The following is a 16,879-nucleotide window of genomic DNA, read 5'->3' on the forward strand; positions in this document are numbered from 1 at the left end:
ATTAAAACTATATTTGTTTATTGTCTTTGCAGGTTTTAATAGAAGAAATTGTAGCCAAGTGCCTTAAGTATGCGGACAAAGAGAACCATTTCTTGATAAATAATTACAGTGTAATACCTTGGTTAGAATACAGTGGCAAATCCTCATTTTTATTGGAACAATTGCCCCAGAAATCAACTTCTCAAATTAAATCATTAGTGACCTATGTTTGTAGAAGTGTTAAAAAAAATGAATTGGATGGCAGTAATAAGGAAACAGAGAAACAGAGTTACGTTCATGAAACACTTTCGAAGAGCCGAATTTTAGTATAATAATTTAAATTTTAAAAATATGTAGATAAATGTAAAAATTATAACTACTTCGTATGAAAAAAAAATCCTATTTGTACCTTTTTTTAATTAGTAATTATATTTTCTGCTTAAACAATACATGATTAAAAATGTTAATTGAACAATATTGTTTAACAAGGGTCACACTCTACTTTAACTGTCTACAGCTGATCTACCAAACTTTGATTTGACTCACATACTAACCATCTACAAGTCACTGTTAAAACGTATTCCACATAATACTTAAATCATATGGAGCAGAAGTGGGGTTCAACTAAAATTCCAACTGCAAAGCCACTTGAATCCAAAATCTTGCGAAAAATTCGCATTATTTTTTATCATAACTTATAAAAATCTCGTTATGCAAGTTGTTTGACTCCTAATAATAGTTCTCCTTTATCTCACCTAACAGAAAATCTTTTTCGTCGTTTGAAGTGGGAGTGGTCTAAAAATCTCTTGATATTAGTCAGAATCACTAGGTGATTTAGTTAGAACGCTAATAAGTGAAGATGCCCATACCTACCTATTTCATCTCAACTTTTTACGGCTTTTCCTGCTGTAATTATTATTTTGCTAAAACAAAGTAAAAAAAGGCCTTTAGTTATTTTTGTTTGTTTCACATTTTCATCTTGCTTGGAATGTAATTCAGATATTCATGTAGTACCAGTAAAAATTTCATTATGAAACTGTTGATTTCGTACAAATTAGGCAGCATTCGTTAGTATTCTAATAACTTTATTTTGAAGGATATTTATCCGTTTTAATTTAGAACTTACTGCTCCACTTCGTATAGGATAAACCTACATTATCACAAGATGGATTAACGAGGTTTCCAATGGCTTACCACGCGTAAATTTTAATCTTGACTTCCTGTTAATAAGGAGATACAGTTGGGTATATGCTTGATTTAGTTTGGTGTTAATGTGTTGGTCCTAAGTTAGGTGTCTGTCCTGTGTTAGGTATTTAACTGTATGGCTAAGTGACACCAGTTCTTGCTGTCTGGGGGTCTTAGTTCTTTACTTCAAATTTATTAGCGTTCAATTCAAGTTACAAGAGAATTCAGTGCATAAGAAGAAGTAAAAACAAAACAAAATAGAATATTAGTCGCAAATTATAAAATATTCTCCGCGTTTTGTCACATACTGGTAGTTAAATTATAGTTTGGGAGGGCAAAGCGCAATTTGTCTACCAAAGATGCAGCCATTGATGAATTTTGGACAAAACAACGGGTTCTTTATTGAGGTTTTAAAAACTCCTAACCTCTCTCAGAGACGTAGGAATTTAACATATCTCTAAGTGCCGTTATAAAAACTAATGTAGAATATTTTAGTTGATTAATAATATATATATGTATATACATATTTCTATTTTGTGATGGTTTTTGCAGAAGAATGACCGTACGATTAATGAATTAGGGCTAAATCCATAATGATAAACTGAATGAGATTAGTTACGTGAATATTTACGCTAATTTTGTGCATAGATTTTGACAATATAAAATCTACAAATTTTAGGTATATAATAAGACAAAATACGTGCTAGTCAGTATTAGCATTTTACATCCATAAACCCCGCCATAAAAATGACCGATTTACTTTTATTTGCCAATAAAAATGACATAATATTTATATACATATATCAACCAAAAATCTCAAAACATGCATTCCCAATAAACTTTTTCTTTTGAAAAATCATCAGATTGCAATACCTTAAATAAGAGGTGTATGCACATACATACATATGTATTTAAATATTATAGCTTTCAGCTCATTGAGGGCATTAAAGTCTCTGAAGAGAGATGTGGTTAGTAGTCGAAGCTACGTTTAAATGCTTCGTACTTACATACCTATTAGTAAAACTTTCCTAGAGATAACCAGTGATCTAAATTACATGTGAAAGTTGTTACACAGCTACTCCATTAGTTTATTTTCTCTTCCCCCTCTTTGAGAGCTTCTTTTTTTTTGGATTTGATTACCTATACAAAACATCTTACAAGAATTGTTTTTAAAATTAAAAGTTTTGTTTTTGTGATAACTTAACGAAAGAAGAAAAATAGAGATAATACATTTTATCGTCTGGGACTAGATTTGTGACCTTCTTAAGAGGGCAATTATGAAAGAATGCAAGACAAATTTACTAAGCGGTATGTGCTACAAAACTTACGAAAAGTGTAATCTAACCTGTTCAATAAAAGTTTTGAGGTGAACATTTGTTTATTTGTTTAGAATCTATACGCGACAACCTGCGAATTATTAGGATATACTTACAGGTACTTGTTTTATTTTTTGTTTTTAAGAAAAAAAATCTCGTGTGAAGGTTATGAATCTTAGATGTAGACTGTTACAATGTAGAAAAAACAAATAAAAACCTATTTAATTATTGATTTTAATAAAACTAACGTTACATTTATTTTAAGATAATGGATAAACTTTCATCAATCAACCTCAGTCAATTTTTATTGTAAAGTAACTCTCTGATTTCGGCAACCCAAACAATATGAATTCTCTCAATATTTTATCTATTTCCAATTTTAATATTAATATAAAGTTGCAAAACATTATCTTAGATGATTGCATGTAATGTTGGAAGAAGAACTTCGAGCTGCCTCAGCTAGTGGAATTTTACAAGATGTAACTTCACTTTTAAAAAAAGGAGCTATATTTTCTGCTGATTCTGTAAGTGATACTTATAATTTGTACTCTAGTTTGCATATTACATTATTACGAAGTATTAAATATGTACTTATTTTGTCAACTCTTAGTGTGGACGTACTCCGTTGCATTTAGCTGCAGCTTGTGGCCATAAAGATATAGTCGAAACTCTTGTTCATCCAAAGTATATCAACGCAGTTGATAGTGTAAGCTAAATTCTGCATTCTATGAAATAATATAATAAACAAATTTACGATGTTTATTCTCTTAATCCTTAAGGTTGGACGAACGCCACTTCAGATAGCAGCAACAGGTGGACATGTAGAGGTTGTACGTGTTCTGTTGAAAAATGGAGCAAATCCAAATTCAAGAGATAAACTGGTATATAATAAATATATACATTTTATGTTTTTAGTTATAATTTATATTTATTTCTTTTATAATAATAATAAGTAACAATGGCCTACTTTTTGAAATCATAATGTTATCGGGAATATATTGTTCATTCATAAATTCTGAAGTTCTATATCCAATACAAAAAGGTTTTAACTAGGTAAACCACTCGAATGATTAGTACGACAAAGTTCGACAAAGTTTGGTGAAAACCATTCTATCTATAATCTTCCTACATTATCGAATTATCACTTAGCTGAAATACCATTTCATTTCATTGAACAATCGTTATTCCTACTTTATATATCTAAAGCGTCTCGCCCTTAAAGCTAAAGACATACATTTCCGTAGAAACGTTCTGAGTAAACGTAATTATTTTCTTAAAACTTGCAAACTAGTAGAGTTACAATTCTAGGTGCCACAGTAGCCGAGCTAAGATGTATTGTGGTACTGGGTTCGATTCCCGGTCTAGATCTTGGATTTTATTTAATATTTAACTTTTTATTTAATGAGAACTTTGTAGTAAAGTATGTTTGCTAATCGCCTCGGTCCACCACACCTGATTTGGTAGTTGGTAAGTAAAGACCACCTACAAAAATAGGCTTTAATTTACGTAGTGTTACTACCAAAATTCTGAAAACACTATTCTAGATGCTATAGTTTGGTGAAAGTAATCTAGGATATTCCCTAACTATTGATCTGCTCGTAGCTTCCTTTACTTGATAGCGACACACTCTCCATTAATTTTACTTTACTCTCCATTTAATTTTATACTGATTTTCATACATAAAACACGAGTTCAAAAATTCTTTAAAAAGTTGATTAATAGTAAATTATACTTTATTTTAAGAAAGTTAAGTTTTTATATCAGTATACCATTCAACTTTTTTGATTTATGTTGTATATCCAAGATTAATAAATTAAAAAAAGTAAAGTAATTGCTTAGTTTTTCCGGGGGCTTAACGTTCAACTATCAATTAGGCGTGTTGGAGGGGTGGAAGCACACACTTTACTGTAAACATTTTTTTCTGACAAATAAAAATTAGTTTTACGTAGGATACGAATTGGGGATCTCCCACTACCAAAGCCACGCTTTTAAACACTAGATCAACATCCACCCTCTCTAAGATTAATAATATGTATACATTTTAACTGAAAGAAAAAAATATAATGTGATCTTTTTCAAAAAAATTTTATAAATTTATTTTAATGATTATTTTTTATTAATCTTTTATTATTTATTTGAAGCATGGAAATACGTCACTACACGAAGCTAGTTGGCATGGATTCAGTCAGACGGTAGCATTACTTACGGGACATAAAGCAACTACCGATGTGAGGAATAGTGCTGGCTTTGCGCCGTTACACTTGGCTTGTCAAAATGGACATAATCAAACTTGCAGAGAACTACTATTGGCTGAAGCAAATCCAGATATTCAGAACAATGTAGTTTAGTTACTATTATTATTATTATTATTATTTCTTTTGAATTTAAGTATGTATTCCTAAAGTCATTGACGCTTGGAGTCTTTACAGTGCACTGCCGGGCCTCGGACATGGTTCTTCCGCTACAGACATGTCCATCATCGGACAGTGAGCTGAGAAGGCTCTGAGGGCCTTGATTTGGCCCCTGTACCACCACTTTTTTACTAGTCCACCGCACTATCAGCTAGACTAATCCCTTTCCTTATTATTTTAATAAGGGAAGGAATTAATAATTTAATATTACTAATTATTTAGCGCACATTTTTTATGATTTAAAATTGTAATAAATATTGATAAAAGAATTGTTATAAATATTTGAATGATTGTCGTTCTTTAGTATGGTGATACAGCACTCCACACAAGCGCTCGATATGGTCATGCTGGTGTAGCTAGAATTTTAATAAGTGCTTCTTGCAGAGTTTCAGATCAAAATAAAGTAAGTATGTTCAGATGTATGAAAAATAATCTATGGTAACTTTTATGTTTTGCCAAAACAAAAAATTTTCTTAGGTTTAGAATAAGCGCTGCAGTCATTTTCAGGCTTCTGGGACACCCTTAAATAATACTTCCCTCAAAAGACCTATTATAAAGTGCAACTGTTATTGGTAACGGTAAAGGATTTCAAGCGTCTCATCAGCTCGTATTACTATCTCTTCCAATTCTTCATCAAATGCATGCAAGAAATGCAAGTCACACAATCATAATAGTAGGGAAGTGATCACATAGCGAAAATTATACAGTTTTTGCACTAAGTTAACATTAACAACTATTCTTTTTAATATTTAATGGAATAGTAAAGCAAAGTAAAGTAATTGCCTATTTTTTCAGGTGGGCTTTATGTCCAACTACCAATTAGGTTATTTAATGGAATATTAATTGTGTCAGTTAATCAGTTTCATGCAATATATTTTATACTTAATCAACAGATTCATCAGCCCTGTCTAGCGCATTGTTAAATTTTCCAACGAATGAAAAAAATATCTCTTAATAAGTTAATTGTGCACGCAATTTCGTTTAGGAACTACTGCAATATTATGTTTGTATTATCAAAAGAAACTGAGGTACTAGAACAATCATGAAGTTAGTAGTCTCTCTAAAGCCAGCTGGCCTTATTTAATGCTGAAGTTTTCAGACTCTAAGTGAAACCCTGCTGTTTCCGCTACCGAGAATACCATTGTGGTTTTACTCCTCACCTAGTCAATTAAGTTATCTTTGAAACGTACGCCACTGTTATTTGGTTATAGCTGTCTCATCAGGCAGCGGTATGAGCGAAAAAATATCTTCATACAGCTTTATTATTTAGTAATCACAATTTAGAATAAAATTTGATTTTACAATCAATTTTTTATTACAGAACGGAGACACCCCTCTGCACATAGCAGCTGCAATGGGACGCCGAAAATTAACTACAATATTATTAGAAGCAGGTTGCGACAAGTCAATAAGAAATAAGGTAATACTCTGACTTTTTACAGAATATGGTTCTAATATTTATAATTTTTTAAAAAACTTTACATCTCCAGCAATATGAAACTGCTTGTGATATTGCAACAAGAAAAGATTTGAATGAAATAATTATAATTCTACAAAATGTGAAGCCAAGTAAGTCAAGCAAAAAGAAATCAAAGAAAACCAGTGAAACTTCCGATTCAGACAAAAAAAGCAAAGATGTTGCTGGCGTTGCTCATGATCCGGTATGTCGAACAATTGATATTATTATATAATTCATTCAAGTATTTAAGTTTTATTTTATTTATAGTTATAGAAAGAAGTCCTTTTTTTTTTTTTTACTTAGAGAGCATGTGGTAGTGCAGTACGCTGGTCACCATATGGATGTCATTATTATCCTGATCCAAATTCATTTCCGCAGCCAAGATTAGATTCATTACCTGGAGAACCTCTTAGTAAAGGGGAACAATATTATCTAGATCTGGCTGGAAATATAAGAAAGGTATACTCCTAAGAATTACTGTTTAAAAACTATCTTAATTAAACTCATTGCTTGAATTTTACATAAATGTTCAGCTAACGTGGCCACTCCTTTTTTCTCTAAAACTGAAAAGTGGCGGAAAAACTGCAAAAAACTCTTCACTTATTTTCAATGAGAGATATAATCCGCATTCAAACACTTGGAATTTCTTGCATTGACTAGGAGAGTTTTTCATCGAGCAAGTTTTCCTTAGGAGCATGATATTTTAGAGTTGAGATACGTAATGTTTATGAATTATACCATTATTTCAAAATGGAATTTATTTAAAAAAAATGGTTTACTATTCTGACTGAAACTGTTTATTTCTTAATCCTATCTTTTTTTGAAGTGCGAGTATTGTTAGGTTAGAATTGTTTTCTGTAGAAAAATAGCCTAATTAATAAAGGGCACAATATCAAGATATTATATAGCAAGCTGCATTTTTAACAATTTAAATATAAAAAATAGGTTGTGACTAAGTGGTCTTGTTTGCGCTCCCTTTGAAATAGTAGTCATAAAACTACCATTTTACAAGGTCCAATTTTCCACAACCGCCTCTTTTTACGTATTGTTTTTTCTGGATTCTAGTGCAGCGACCTCATTTCAAAATCTAGTTTTTCAATGCATCTGCTAGGCTTTTACTTTTTAAAAGATATTTGTTATTTGACCCAGACTTTGTTTCTGGACATTTCCATTTTTATAGGTGTTTTCGATGTTAATATAACAAATTACTGACTGGTATGAATAAGCTTTTTACGAGATTTGAAAGCTTACCTGGAGAAACGTAATAGTTAAATATGCAAAGATTGGTTAATAATTTGTCCGATTTGAAAAAAGGACTCAAATAACATTGTGATTAAAAATAAGGGAGACATTGATTGCTAAATTTTGGAAATCGTTTATCTTTATGTTAATACTTGAGCAACTCTTATTAAAAAACACTTTTTTACATTGCAGGCTTCTGATTTTCATGACCTGTGCGCTAAAACATATAATTTTACGTATTTTATTTGATACAAAATTTGTTTCTTGACTTTACCAATTTTATAGGGACCCGTCGGTGTTGGCTTAACTTGCTATTGTGCAAACTTCCTACGAGATATGGAAGCTCGTCTGGAAAAAAGTAATAGTGAATTACGTAAAAGAATAAGGAATACACGTTGTGAACTAGAACAACGAGTCACTAGAACGGAGGGTTTATTAGCAGAATGGTTAGGTGCAAGTGCTATGGATGGTGGTGACGTAAGGCAGTCTCGCAAAAGTATTAAAAATTCACGTGCCCAACGTCGACGTGGGCGATCACATAGTCTAGATTTGCTGAGCAATACTGGCGTTGAAGAGATAACTGCAGCTGGCCACTCAAGTAGAAGGTCCAGTGTGGTATTACTTCCAGAAGAAGAGAATAAAAAAGAGAAACTAAAACCTGAAGCAGCAGAAGTGGGCAAAGAATTATTAGAGAAAGTGAACGAGCTGACAATGAATGAAGATGTAAAATCTGTGCAAGAAATGGAGGAAGATGAAGTAGAGAGACTGTGGGAGACTGCTACTCCACCTTTTAGTGAGATAGAGAAACTTCCATACCGATCAAGGGTTGGTGTTTACAGCCCTGCGTTTATGGGTTTATCAGGTTAGTAACTTACGACTCTTTATCACTAAGGCCAAATAGGTACTACTAGACCATTGCTTGGAATCATCATCCTATGTTAATTTTTGTCACTCCCTCAAAAAACTAATTTGGCAAACTCAGATAAATCTTTTTAATTATCTTTCAATCTGAATAGCGGTTTCTTTAAAGCAGACATTCTGTTTTCTGTGTACGCAGATACCTTCAAACTGATATTCAGCACAGTTTTTTTTGTCGGAAACGGTTCCGTTATTTCTGTAAAAAATAATAGTTTCATACAAATAGAAGAATGAGCTCTTCAATATAGAAAGAGATTTATTTCCTTCAAAAATCCTTTGATCACAACCCCCAAATTTGGCTAAGATACGTTCTTCTAAGAACCTCAGCCTGAAAAAGTAATAATTAACAGGATAAAAAGCTCCTCTATTTTCTGTTGTAACTTAAGCACTTTTTTTAAAAAATAGTTCTTTCCATCTTTAAACTGTTTAGCCTTAGCCGAAAAAAGTAGAGTTTACCCAAGAAAAATTTAATTCTTTTTCAAATAATTTTAATTATTTTTTTTTTTTTCAGATCAAGAAGAAATTGATAACAAAAAAAATAGTCAAAATAAATTTTGCGTGCCAGAAAATATAAATAAAATAAGTGAAAAAAGCTTTGAATCTCAAGAAGGCCATAATTTGCATGGTTCAAATTTAGTTTAAGTATTAATTTATTAAATTTATAAAATAAAAGACACTTAAACAGTTACAAATATTTATTAATTTTATAAATGTTACATTTTCATATTAATATATATTTATGAACTACTTTTCTCTTTTATTTCGCCAATTCTTTAAAATGTAGTATTTCAGGATTTCTTTTCTTGTAGTCTTCTCAAAACTAAGCAAAAATAGCGCTTCAGATTAACGACGGAACAGTTAAAGATCCAGAGAAATCATCTTGTTCGCTGATATTCAGTCCAGACACCTAACATACTTTTTTTTCAACGCCTTTTGTAGAATATTTGATAATATTTACTGTTACGATCAAGTAGCGAATTTTTGTAGGTATTATATCCACATTTGAAAATTGGATAATAGCAGTTTTCAAAAACTTATTATGTTATTTATTTTTTACATGAATTAAAAATGTTAATTAGATCGCTAGAATGTTATACATATTACGTCATTTCATTCAATTTGGTGTCGTGTTTTCATCTCACAAGTTTATTTAATTACAATTAGTGTTACTTGACTACAAGTATAATAAGAACAATAAACAGATCTCCAACTAGCAGATAATTTTTATATTGTTTCTAATAAAGATATGAAAATATAAGTCTGCATTATCTTTTCTGTTTTTAGTCCAGGAGAAAATGGTTTTTCTATATGCTTCATGTATGCATTACATGAAGTACATGTAACTTTTTCTTTTATTATTTTTCACGGAAAATTTGTTATAAGACAGTTTTCCGGGTTGGTTTTTATTTTAGGTTATTCAGTGCATTTACAAACAGTATAATGTTTGTAAGAATAAATTAGACTACAATTTAGGAAGTTAGAACCTTGGTAAGAGAAAGTCGTGGGAGTTATCACTCTTATTATTTGTGTGTATGGCCCGCTCCATTTTCAGGAGATTGTCAGAAAACGATATTTATTAAATATCGCTGATGATATCTATCGTATCACGATGATTTTTGTATCCCTGATCAGACTTTCATCAATCATATTTAATCAGTTTGGTGTAGAGAATTTGGCTTTAACTTCGATTCCAGGCGCTCCTGACCTAAGGAGTCGATGCGCTGGAAAGAAGAAGAAAAAAAAAACTTTTTCCTTCTTCGTATGAAGTGTAGTATTACACTTGCTAACTTTTACTAAATATTTTCACTTTTGATTTATTTTAAATGTTTTGCGTAAATTTAAAAAACATTTTAATTTGAAAGATTATTTTTTTACGTAAATGGGAAATATAAGTTGCCCCCTTCAGAAAACTTTCTCTGAAGTTATGATAAATTTACCATATATTTTTGGTTGTAATATTTTTATTTGTTAAAACTGGATTAGAAAAGGGGTTTTCATAATTTATTATTTGCTTCTCCAAATAATAAAAAATTTCAACACTGATACTGTCTCTTGGTTATGGTAGCATTGTACCATGTACTGAGCTGAGCAACCCTGTTGTTAAAGTGAAACGTATGAAAGAAGCCTTCTTTCTTAGTAAATTCTGGGGAAAATTATCGTTCTTGCAGTCAGGAAAGTGAGAAAAAATCGCTTAAGAAATGGTAAGTGAATTGCTTTGTTACATGAACGTAAACAATTCGTTTAAAATAAAAATATATTTAAATAATAAATGGAACATAATTATCTTTGCACGTGGTTGATCGTACATTGCCCAAGTTTAATTTTTTTTTTTGCGTTATTTCTCTCATAACCATCCTGTGTACATGTTGTATAGGCCGTACTCAACGATCTCATTTAAGTCAAAGTGATAAGTAACTCACGGAACGATTGTGTAATTTTTTTCTTGCAGAAGTTTACTGTATTTACTTAATGATTTGAAATTAATAATTATTAAAATATCAAGTTGGTTAAACTTTAGAATCGTGCCCGGACCACTAGGTTTAGGTTTTCTGTAAAGAGAAGTGTTCGGAAATATTCGTTAAAAAAAATCGTGAGGGCTAGCCACCAGTCTGCACTATTGGTACGCATTGAAACCATTAAATTTTGTGTTTGTTTATTGAGAAAAATTTATTTTGAAATTCATTCCTGTCAGGTTAGTAACGGTTAGTTGTCAGACTCCAAAAGTATTGTAAGACCAGCAGGAGAGAAGTATAAATCCTCAATCCCGGCACAAAATTGTTAAAAACAAACTTCAAATTTTATTTCTTGATCTGAACTTTTCTTTATTTAACAAGTTTTGGAATTTAGAAGAAATCCAAATTTTACTATTAGAATGAAATGATCCTGATCTGGAAAATTATCTGTTTTTTGTGTTTTAGACAACCTCCTTAATCATGGCTAATTCAAAGTGTAACCCTTCTTGTATATGGCTTTTTAAATGATCCGTCAGTCATTAGTGCCATGATTTATCATATATGTTTGTTAATGCTTCAAAATCCTTTCTTTCGTTTTAAAAAAAACCTATTTAATTCTAGACTTGTAAAAGACGTAATGGAGGGCGTTCAAAGCATGGCAGAGGACACGTTCAGCCTGTCAGGTGTACAAATTGCGCCAGATGTGTACCTAAAGATAAAGCTATTAAAAAGTTCGTTATCCGTAATATTGTCGAAGCCGCAGCAGTGAGGGATATCACAGATGCCAGTGTATATAACTGTAAGTTTCCTACGTGGTACAACTTATAAATTCAATGTAGCAAACGAAAATTTACCAAAAAATTTGAATGAATTTTGTATTTCCAGCTTATCAACTGCCAAAGCTCTATGCTAAGCTTCACTATTGTGTGTCTTGTGCAATTCACTCCAAAGTTGTGCGAAACCGTTCAAAAGCTGAGAGGCGTATTAGAACACCACCTCAAAGAAACTTCCCTCGGGTATCTATAAAATATATGATAATCTTTTATTTTATATAGTTTAAACATATGTTAATATAATTCTTTTTTTTTACCACAGGATATGATGCGACAAGGAGGACAACAAGTAAGAAAATGATTTTTATAATCTTTTGAATAAACTATCTTAAAAAGTTTTTTATTCTTTATTTGGAAACCATGTTCTTATCCGGGATGTTTTGGTTGAACTGGCGATACTTAAGAAGGAGATTCTACACCTCTCTTGCGGCAAAATTATAAACCATTCCCATTCTGCACTATTTTCAGGAAAACAGACAATTCATAATTTATTGAGATGCTTATTACAGCTAACTGCTTTGTAAGTTAAATATAGAGAAGGTATTGTAGCTCAATGGGTTAGTAAGCTGGTATACTATAATGCACTCCAATGGACAATTGTACACTTAATGCACCAATATTGACGCACGCTTCTTAATTAATTTCGTTTAATCAATATGCTCTTTTAGAAGTTTGTAGTATGAAATCTAGCTGAGGGTGGGTTTTAATTTAGGAATTTTCTAACAAGCTTTGTACATTGTAATAATTAAAAAATCTGTTCATTTGTTTCAAGACGGTATTTTGTACTAACGAAAGTCTTATTGTATTACTAAAAAAGAAAATAACATCTCCTACTGATAAACTACGTGCTATTGTAAATAACAAAATCTTAGAAATCAGGAGTCTTAGAAATTTGCCAACACTAGTCCAATGAGGAAGTTTCTTGTTCATTTCACCAATACTTGAAAAGCTGTTGCAGTTTTTATTAAGAATAACGAACAGACGTTACTGAAGGTACTACCGTAAAGTGCCTGATTAAGAACAAAGTTAAAAAACAATTGGTATGAATATATGTGAAAAAGAATCGATATTTACACACTAGGTAATACAACTACTTGAAACTGCTGAAGATAAATATTCTCTTATAATTCCATGGTTACTTTCATACAGTAAAATAAAAGATTTAAAAAAATCTTTCATTATTTAAAACATTACATTTTGCACACTATCAAATTTTCAATCCACATCTATTTTATTACATTCCTTCTTCATTAAATCGAGTTTCCTTTAAAAAAGATGGCTTGCAGGAAGAATAAAACACTTACAAAATGTGACGACTCTTCAAAAGACAAACGACCTCAACGAAATCTCAGTATGCATGATTTTCAAAAGAGGAACAAGGAAGGTATAGAACCATCAGAAATGAAATTACTTCATGATAAAACTAAGGCAAAAAGAACTGATTTATCAGATACATTTTTGTTAGAGCGAAAATGTCGGCATATTCCCAATAAAAGGGGTTAAATTGTTTATGAACAAGGAATACAAGGTAACATATTCTCTCTAATCAGTGTATAATGATAGTAGTCTTAACTGAGAATAAAGACTACACTCTAGGTGGAATAATGGATACAATTGCTATTTCTTTATCGTCATACTAAGGGGCGTCTCGTATTTGTGTGCATAAGATGCTCATATATTTTTTTTGTTTTTTTCTTCTTCATACACACGTTTGAAGTTATATTCTTTCTTTACACTGGCCCTTCGTTTATGCGAGAAACAAAAGAATTACTCCATGTACAATAATTATAAAGTTATCTGTTCTGTCGTAATTAATATTGGGATTCGTGAAAAATTTCAACTCGAATGAGTAATTCTTGTAAAAGAGCGACAGAAATTAGCTAAAACTAAACTAAGCTTCTGTAAATTGTAAGCCATTTCTACTAAAAAATGTCTTACATTCTTTTAAAACCCTCTAAGCCAGAATTTTATCAAAACTGAAATGTATTGTTTTTAATGACCATTTTCGGTCAAAAGTTTTACTTCTTTCCACGCTTTATATTTAATGATAGTTAACCTGAAATATATGTAACAATCATTATGACGTATAAGCCCCGTTCATGGCACAAACTAACTCCGCTTTTTGAAATATCTTAAAATTAAGTGACAAATCACTTAGATCTGTCCTAACTAATTATATTTATAATAAATTTCCCAAATAATAAAGATTAGCAACATTAAACGACAAAAATTTTCTGACCATTGAGTAATAATTTATTTCAGAAGTCATTTTGATTTAACTCAGTGCTCTAATGTAAATCGTCACAACAATTCAACTCAAATACATTAGCAGCCGCTGAGTGATAACGGTAAATTTATTGAATTTAAAAACAATATTGTAAAAAAAACAGTGTACATTATTTCCTCGCATTTCTCCATTTTTTGTTTCATGGAGTTAACGACTCATATTTTAAAAACGAACAAGTCTCCTGAAAACTTTTGTGACTTACGAGATTATGAATGAACTTCGATCTATTTACTTAATTCAGACCTTACATTCTCAGGTATTATACAGCAAAGCAGCGGAGTAATGTAGTTTGGTAATTGAGTCCTTTTTCAATTTTTGCCTTAGACTTAATTTAATGTAACAACATGGTTTAGATTCTTTTACTTTCTTAAAGCTCATTATTGCGGTACTGTTTAATTTTCGATAGTTTTAAGCGGTAATAACCGTTTTGGGGTCCCCTCAATTAAAGAAACAGGTGGTTTTTAGAAAATTGTCTTAGATTACTGGAATTTGCATTTTACTCAAGAGAGATTTCTCGTTAACATTTTCAAAATAGATTCTACTAAATTTCTTTAAATTTGGAATTCTCTAAGAACTCATTTAGACCCATAACTATTGTTTGGAACATTTTTCCATGAAAATTATTTTTAAAAAACTTTCGCGAGGAAAAACTAGGAGCGGTTCAAAAGTGAGAAATTGTTCCAAATTTCTTCCTATCAAAATTGGTCTTTTCAATTTTGAATTAAGGTGAAGGTTCAAACATGATTCTTTAAGCCTTAATACCGGACCATTAATGCTAAAAAGCACCTTAGTACCCTATTCATTACAGAAGAATAGCTAATTTAATAGATTTAATAGAGCTCCGCAGAATTTGCCCACGTTACACCATTCATAGACAATGGGGATAACAATACTTAAATTACATTTTTTAAACAATCATTGACAAAGTAAAATATTATTAAAAAAAGTATTAATCATTTTTTTTTCTTAAAAAATTTACCACAATAAATTTTAATAGAATTTATTAAATTAACTGAATGAACGAACATCACTCGACATAGAAATGAAAATAGTTAAAACTCTAAAAGTAATTAAAAAGAACAAAATATAAATCCTACCACACAGAAGGAGTTTTCTAGTTTAATGCAATAATTTTATTTACAATTTCTATTTGTTTGCTAAATAATTGCTTAGTACAAATATTAGATCAATTTCAGCAATGTACATTATTCATTTGTAAGACGTAAATTTAATAAAAATAATAATAGTTTAACTTTCTGCGGCACTTTCGGCTGCTGCCCGTAATTTTTTCTCAAAAACTTTTTTAGCATCACAGAACCCTTGTTTAGTTTTCCCGAAAGAGTTTGGTCCCGCAGAAGTTGGAGTGTCCCTGAAAAGAATCGGGAATAAAATAAAAGTGATTTATGATGTACAGTTTCATGTAAAACTTTAAATACCTGCCGATGTTGCGCATTCTCATTCTAGCTTCAGGAGGCATTTCCTCTTCTTCTTCACTTTCTGAATTAAAAGCTTCCCTTAAAGAACTTTTAACAGGCTTTGGTTTTTCCTATAAAAGGAAACTATAAGAATAACTAATATCCAATATTTAATTCTAATATAAATACTGTAAATCATTCGAATACCTCAGTCTTCTTAATTATGTTCGGACTTTTGTTGTTTTGGAAAACCGTCTTCTTTCCAATGCTGAAGGCCAATTTTGGTTTTTTAGATTCGTCAAGCGGTTTCTTATCTTCTATCTCCTTCTGATCCTTTTCTTGGGTTCCTGAGTAAGGTGAAACACTGGCAAATTTAAGACAATGTGCCTATTAAGACTTACATTACGCTATTATAACTGATAAATCAATTGACTCTCTTCTTGGATCAGAAAAAATAAAAGAAACTTTAAAATAAATAAAACTGAAAGAGAAAATAATTACTTAATAACAATTCTTTTAGGTTATTCGTGCCAAAAAAAAAAAAATGAACATTATAGAACAGTAAATAGATATTTAATCCATCCAATGAATATTTAATTCCAATAATTCCTCATATTTTAGTCAGAAATATTTGTAAGAAGACATACCTGCTTTAATTTCAGCTGCACTGCGTTTGGACATAATTACAACTGCCCTTGAACAGTACGATCAAGAAGTAATTCTATTGAGGCTAAGAAGAACAAGTAAAATGTAAAGAGCTCAAAAATTCGTACCACGCTATAAAAAGGATAATGGTTTTCACATTAATGTTCAACTTGAAAGATCTACGGCTTGAACTTAAGTGGAACACTAATAATAATACAAGAACAATAGCAATTTATGTCCATTGCATACTAAAATTACATGTTAGCAGAGCGTACAGGATAAATATCAGAAATAAATTCATACATATATTTGCTTTACTGTAATTTTCCTTTTAAACAAGAAATATCATTTTTATTTTGTTCATGGACAAATTTATCTAAAGGTGCCACCTTATATTTTTAAAAGTGCCCCCTCCTGTAAAGAGTATTTTAAAATTTATCACTGAATGGTTGCAGTTTTAATTCCACATCATACGTAACTTGGTAATCGAAGAATTATATAATATAACATTTCATATGACTTCATTAAACTACTTACCACTTTATTCCTGGATGTCACTTTAAATGGAAGTCTATCCACCTTTTTTTGCAGAAATACCTTATTCGAATTTTTCGGGAATAATATTTCAAAAAAAGGTTTATAATCAGTTCATAAAACTTGAAGAACATGCAGAAGCCATTTTTAAGTTTTTAGAAAAGTGAAAATGCCTGTAGAGTTCAACTTCCAAATAAAGAGT

The 16,879-nt window shown here is 30.9% G+C and overlaps 4 protein-coding genes across 5 annotated transcripts in view; 3 read left to right on the plus strand and 1 right to left on the minus strand.

The window, feature by feature from the left end:
• The window catches only part of LOC141457713 (nucleolar pre-ribosomal-associated protein 1), a 19,613-nt gene extending 17,078 nt beyond the window's left edge, over window positions 1–2,535 (plus strand). For both annotated transcript variants that reach the window (XM_074134930.1, XM_074134929.1), the window contains exon 26: window positions 33–2,535. In XM_074134930.1, coding sequence (XP_073991031.1) covers window positions 33–311 — 279 coding nt within the window. In that variant the 3' untranslated portion in view covers window positions 312–2,535. The remainder of the gene's footprint in view (window positions 1–32) is intronic.
• Window positions 2,458–9,257, plus strand: dgo (ankyrin repeat domain containing protein 6 diego). The gene is made up of 11 exons (XM_074134945.1): window positions 2,458–2,598; window positions 2,896–3,004; window positions 3,091–3,186; window positions 3,260–3,361; window positions 4,622–4,819; window positions 5,196–5,294; window positions 6,213–6,311; window positions 6,382–6,552; window positions 6,654–6,809; window positions 7,878–8,454; window positions 9,022–9,257. The coding sequence occupies exons 2-11, from the start codon at window positions 2,909–2,911 to the stop codon at window positions 9,150–9,152; spliced, it is 1,725 nt and encodes a 574-aa protein (XP_073991046.1). The 5' UTR covers window positions 2,458–2,598; window positions 2,896–2,908; the 3' UTR covers window positions 9,153–9,257.
• Window positions 9,258–10,552: 1,295 nt separating this feature from the next.
• RpS26 (ribosomal protein S26) lies at window positions 10,553–12,134 on the plus strand. Its single transcript, XM_074134963.1, has 4 exons — window positions 10,553–10,711; window positions 11,585–11,762; window positions 11,849–11,979; window positions 12,059–12,134. Exons 1-4 carry the CDS (start codon window positions 10,709–10,711, stop codon window positions 12,095–12,097), a joined length of 351 nt encoding a protein of 116 aa, XP_073991064.1. The 5' UTR covers window positions 10,553–10,708; the 3' UTR covers window positions 12,098–12,134.
• A 2,933-nt stretch (window positions 12,135–15,067) lies between these two features.
• LOC141457729 (PEST proteolytic signal-containing nuclear protein-like) lies at window positions 15,068–16,286 on the minus strand. The gene is made up of 4 exons (XM_074134962.1): window positions 16,146–16,286; window positions 15,706–15,845; window positions 15,520–15,629; window positions 15,068–15,452 (listed from the first exon to the last, which is right to left on the minus strand). The coding sequence occupies exons 1-4, from the start codon at window positions 16,177–16,179 to the stop codon at window positions 15,332–15,334; spliced, it is 405 nt and encodes a 134-aa protein (XP_073991063.1). The 5' UTR covers window positions 16,180–16,286; the 3' UTR covers window positions 15,068–15,331.
• Between the last annotated feature and the right edge of the window lie 593 nt (window positions 16,287–16,879).

This window comes from Rhodnius prolixus, unplaced genomic scaffold (genome assembly GCF_049639745.1).
Source record: "Rhodnius prolixus isolate KJV_2025 unplaced genomic scaffold, Rpr scaffold_5, whole genome shotgun sequence".
In the NCBI taxonomy this organism is placed as follows: Eukaryota; Metazoa; Arthropoda; class Insecta; order Hemiptera; family Reduviidae; genus Rhodnius; species Rhodnius prolixus.